A 6,008-nucleotide genomic window follows, 5' to 3' on the forward strand; every position below is an offset into this window, starting at 1 on the left:
TAAATGAAAGGTCAACGATTGGCAAACTTTGGCAGTCAGGACGGCACTATTAATAAGAGCACTAAATACAAACGGCAGCATAAATAATTCACTGGGAGGGTGAAATTAGAGGTGCCGAGCCCCCGGATGAATACGTGTGGAGAGGGCCCCAGTCTGGCGGAGCGCGGAGTCCGGCAGCGTGCTAACGTGCTAACAGCGCGCGCCACGCTCTACAGCCGCTCTGAAGAACTGCTGACGCGGCTGCCTGACGCATGGAGCGTCTCATCCTCTCCGTGGCTGACTAACTCCTCACAATCAGAGAGCGCGGGGGAGGGGGGAGGGGGACACTCCACTTTCATTCGCCTGCAAAGTTCATACTTGGGGGGGGGGGGGGGGGGGGGTATGGCGAGGGTGGGGGGGCTTAAAACCATGCCTTGGAAATGTGCAGTAATTTCCAGGGGTCATGTACACATGCACACACAGGCACAGATACACACACAAGCAAACACACATACACACATGCACGCCAGACACACACACACACACACACACACACACACACAGACACAGACACAGACACATGCACACACACATGCACACACACAGACAGACAGACAGACAGACAGACAGACAGACACACACACACACACACTGGTGGCCGGTCCTGGCAGCCTTGTGCAGGCTCCTCTTTGTGAGAAGATCCACTTGCACCAGTGCCTCTGTGCTCAGATGTCGCCAAGCTACCCTTACCCCTTACATCACGGGAACAGTCACCTTCCAACACAATGGGCTAATAATAGAGGGAAGAGAAAGGGACAGAGCTCTATATTACATCACTGGCACACGGAGACGCAGGACACTGGCACGTCTCCACCAGGGCCCCTGGATAGGGCACCCGGGCCAGCCTCCTAACGTAGCGCACGACGCTGGGAGCCAGCCTTCTCAATGTCACCAAACGGGCCCAGGACGGAAACATCCGGACAAATAGACAGGAGAATTAGTTCAACTCTCCTTCTCCGATGTGCGACTATCGCAAGGTAAAAATAGCTGGCTGGTTACCACGGTCTTGAGGGCCCGCGGCGACTGCGCTGGGAATTAACGGTCCGCTCGTTCACACAATACTAACCGAACGGTGTATTATTTCAACACCCTCCTCCTAATTATCAATCCAGTCCTGAACAGGTGTGCGCCACAGAGCGTAGTCCATGGCGTTCTCTCAACTCCTACACAGTGAATTTTCCACTGACGAGAGTACATTCTAACCCTTGTGTACTGACTAACACTGTTAGCATTGAATGAATATTTAACATTTTTACTGTGTACTCAAAGCATACATGTGCAAAACCAGACAGGTATCCTACTGCACAACTAACACGGTCTAGTTTCGTTGTCGGACCTTTCGTGGATTGGAATACACATCACAAAACTTTCTTTTAAATGCTCACGCAAATGCTGAGCCAATTTCACATCAGGGAGTTGATGTAATTATTCAAAGAATATTCTCAGGGAACCAGTTATCCCACATCGGTTTGTGCTCCGTGCAATTCTCGCTTTGCTTTTTAGTATACGGCGTCTGTTTGCATACATGGCAACGGCACAGCAACGCACAGTAATAGTTCCAGTGTGTTAATTAAATAATGATCACTATTACAATATTGCATTTAATCCGATGCAGTCTACAATCTGTTTACGCTCCCGGAACTGCGGTGGCGATTGTCTGACAAGACTGGAAAACTCAAGGGAGCACTGCTGCCGGCAGGCACTAATAAACCAATTAATTAGCAACGGAAACCGCGTTGGCAGAAACTGACTGTCGCCTAAGTGACAGTCTACCCTCCACCCACCCACCCTTTCAAAGGGCTAAGCGAAATATGATTCCTGTCCAAGAGGTACCTCGACAACAGGTGTCATTTACCTGCTGCACAGGTGTCAACTGTAAAACAAATGTTTTCCCTCGTGCGTTAGCTATTAAGGTTTCAGAAGTCGATGTCGACTTCATTACGTTACATCGTTTTATACAAGTTTATGCATTTAGCCAATGTCGCTACCTGTATTCATAAAAAACCTATAATAACGTGACACAATTGACTGATTCCTGTCTCGACAATCGATTTTTCCCACCTTAGATCAAAAAAACGTAAGCTTGCTGGCAACCTACCTAAAGGTGTTTTTTTTTAGCTGGTTTGCGAGCTATAAAATCTACTTAATTAATGTGTTCAGCTACAGAACACAATAAATCACATTTGCGATGGCCAAACATTAACACTTGACTGTTAGCTCGCTAACACTAACAGTGATTTCCCGAATTATTTTTGGACGTTGTCACATTAATGTTTAAAATCATTTTTACCAACTTGCCATGTGATTGCTTATTTGACCAGCTAGCTCTCCATCAAAACTGTGCGCGCAACAGAGGCCTTAAAATCGTGCCATGAATCGTGGACGGAGCAGACTGACGTCGTCTCGAAATGCAGCAGAAAACAGCTAGCTTGCTAGCTAGCTAGCCGGGAGAAGTTGCGTGGTTGACAAGTTGTGTGCTGACGCTGGAACGAACATGTAGCTCGCCACCTCGCTAGCACTAGCGAGCTACACTGTGACAAGCTAACTTTCTGCACCTCCCAAATACGATGAGTGGATGTTGTAAATGTTTTACTGCAAAAAAAAAAACAACAAAACAAAAAAACAACCGAGCTAGCAAACCGGTTAACAATTTCAGCACCACATAGCTTGCTAGCAAGCTAACTGACAAGTGATCAAAAATTCAGTTGACATCTTCAAAACAGTTGTGTATGCACATTGTTCCCACGGACAAGTACCTGTAATACGACAGCAGGCCGTTGCTGAGGACGAACCATCGGCGTTGATACCCTTTCAGATAGTTAGTCCATTTAAATAGCCAGCCTTTGTAAGTGTCCGACCCGGGAGCCGGGGCCCCGGCAGCTGTGGATGCCGAGCCCTTCCCCTGGTCGCTCATCCTCCGCTCCACCACAGGTTGAGGCTTACAGGATAAACAGGGCACCGCGGTGAGAAATGACACTATCCCGCTGGAGCCGCTACAGGGAGCGCCTGCCTTCCCCATACACTCGCCGCCGATAAGCTGGGAGAGCTCGGCGGGGGAGGGTCCCGACTGGAGACAAAACAGGGGGGGATACTAGACGCCCCCTTCACATGACGCTGGAAACGGGAGGAAGGATGGAAACCGACGCTACCGAGAAGCACACTATCATGTGACGTAGCTATCAAGAATTCCTGAAACATCGGGCAACACGTGACACGCGCCGCGGCCGGACGAGCGCGACCGCGGTGAAATTTGCATTCGTTTCATCTGTCACCTGCCGTCGGGTAGTAACACACGTTCTGCATGTTCTCAATTTCATTTCGCGAACAGGAAAAGCTACACGGCGATGAGCCCGATGTAAGCATATGGATTATTATAAATATTACCCTAGTTGTCATTCTTTCACACAAATTAAAACCCCGAAACTCAGTTTGCAACGGCGGTTTGCAACGTCGTAAGTGAATGTAATGTAATGGAAACATTGTTATTTCATAGAAAGGACACTGTTTTTTTTTTTTGTTTTTTTAATCTTACTCTCGGCAGAAATGCTGACATGTCACTGATCCGCATTCCTACAAGAGCGAAACGCCTTATATGTTTCAAATAGGTTAGGCTATTAAATGACAGTAGTCCAGCCAATTTCAAAAAGTCATATCTGTAATATGCATTGCTTTTAATTAACAAACCGACAAATTGTTTTACAAAGGAGCAGACATAAATTAATTCTGGAATAATAAAAGATGGATATTAAGAGTTTAAAAAATAAGTCGTTGGACAACGAGCGGTTACGGTGGCTTTGCTCGGAACCTGCAACTGGGTGACACGACTGTTATTTTGAACTTCCAATAATCAATGTAAGAATATTACGACACACGTAGCAAATACATAATGTATGCTATTACGAAGTTTGGGCTGGCTTTGTACGGATCACGTGCAATGCTTGTCTTCGGTCGCCGGGTGGCAACCGAGTATCTCAGCGACGAGTCGACGAACCGTAACGACTGTCTGTGGGCTGTCACGCGGGATCCTCGCGATTTAAACTTACCAACCGCGAAACCGATTGCCATATTTTATTGGAAAACACCAGAGACGAAAGAACCGATGGAACACAGCATAAATGAGTTTTAACGCGTACACTACTGTAAGCCAATCTACTCCTGGGATCTTGGCGAGATGTTTACTGTACGTTTTGCCCCAAGTGCCCCTTCGATTTGTATTGTAATTGATACATTCATATTAATATACTTCTAAGTTATGTACAGTAACTGGGTGTGGAAAAACAGTTGGTGGTGTGGCCTTGAAATGGTCTCCGCACTGGCTGAATTGATCCCTTTCTCAAATGTCTCCCTCGTCATATGTTAAAATAGAACATTTTAAAATTGTAAAATGAAGACATGTAAGGCAGTTCGTTTTGATAAGTCCAACATTTTATTCATTCGTTCCATTGTTAAAATAAAACACCGACAACTATTCAACACAAAATAAAGAAGAAAAACACAACAGCACGAGTGTAACAATACTCTCAGATATAGAAAAAGAGTAGCCCTTTGAGTTGTAACGCGATAGACGCAGAACCCCCCCCCCCCCCTCCCCCACCCCCGATTTCAGTCCAAACAGACTGATTATACAAACAGTCACTGTGCGGGTGCAAGTTGCGGTCAATTCCACGAAACAGACAGGCCCCGTTACCCCAACATCCATGCGTTTAAGTCACAGCGCTCACATACAGTGTAAATGCTACAGTCACGTAATCCATTGATGCGCTACAAAATAAAGTTGTTTCACAGCGACCCGTACCTATGGATGCGTTATAAAAGCTCTGGGAGGGCATGCTCAATCCGTGAATGGATTTGCGCCTTTTTGAAATACTTCAGCGTCAACTACGACAAAAAAAAAACCCAACATATCAGTTTGAGGGATTCATTAAAAAATATTTCCCACCCAGAGTTTTACAGATTTTTTATCTGAAGGCCCGCAGGAAGGGCATTTCAGCGGACTATTGCTGCAGTCTCCTGGAACGACACGCGAAGCTCGTGTGTTCCCGTGGTTGGAAACGCCACATAAGAGCGCCATCTTGTGGCAAGGATGTGTATCATTTATCTTCTTCACATGAGCTCAGCTCGTTCGAAGCTGCTGCCACTGCCTGCATAGTCGACTCCGGTTCACACATTTTCACATCGGTGCTATGAAACCAGAGCCCCTTCACAAACTACTTTTAACAAACAATGAGGCATGCAGATCAACACTAAACACTGTTTCTCACTGACCCACCTACCCCCTCCCCCCCTTCATATGCACACTTTAGGGCATTTTGAGAAAAGGAGATTTTTTTTTTTTTTAATGATAAATGTCTTGATGTACTTATGACAGGTGTGGAGAAGTAATGCATCGTAAAGCCAGGTTTGTGTGCAGTGATTATTATCCTATATAGCATGCATTGTGTGCAGTGTGTGTGTGTGTCTGTGCGCGCGCGACTGTGTGCGTTGTGTATGTGTGTATGTCTATCAGTGTATTGTTAATGTGTGTCTGTGTGTGTGTGCGCAGTGTGTGTCTGTGTGCGCGCGACTGTGTCTGCGTTGTGTATGTGTGTATGTCTATCAGTGTATTGTTAATGTGTGTGTGTGTGTGTGTGTGTGTGTGTGTGTATGTGTGTGTGTGTGGGCAGTGTGTGTGTCTGTGTGTGCGCGAGTGTATCTGCGTTGTGTATGTGTGTATGTCTATCAGTGTATTGTTAATGTGTGTGTGTGTGTGTGTGTGTGTGTGTGTGTGTGTTTGTGTACTGATGGGAGGTTGTAACCAAATGTACATGGATTACTCCTTTTGTTCCCTCCTTCATGCCCAGCCTCAATAGCCCTCTGTGAGCTGTGTAAGATGCTGTAATTAAGAATGAAAACTAAAAATAGGAAAATAGGCGATTTGAATCCCCTTCCCCCTTCCCTCCCTCCCTCCCTCCACACACGTGTCCCCAGCA

At 46.3% G+C, this 6,008-nt stretch overlaps 1 protein-coding gene across 3 annotated transcripts in view; it reads right to left on the reverse strand.

Moving 5' to 3' along the window:
• Positions 1-3,190, reverse strand: part of osbp2b (oxysterol binding protein 2b) — an 89,771-nt gene extending 86,581 nt beyond the window's left edge. For 2 of the 3 annotated variants that reach the window (XM_061260006.1, XM_061260007.1), the window contains exon 1: positions 2,796-3,189. In XM_061260006.1, the coding sequence (XP_061115990.1) occupies positions 2,796-3,058 (263 nt within the window). In that variant the 5' untranslated portion in view covers positions 3,059-3,189. Of the gene's footprint in view, positions 1-2,795 lie in introns of all 3 variants that reach the window. The other variant, XM_061260005.1, reaches the window with a different exon arrangement.
• Between the last annotated feature and the right edge of the window lie 2,818 nt (positions 3,191-6,008).

The sequence above is a fragment of the Conger conger genome, chromosome 11 (assembly GCF_963514075.1).
Source record: "Conger conger chromosome 11, fConCon1.1, whole genome shotgun sequence".
NCBI lineage: Eukaryota > Metazoa > Chordata > Actinopteri > Anguilliformes > Congridae > Conger > Conger conger.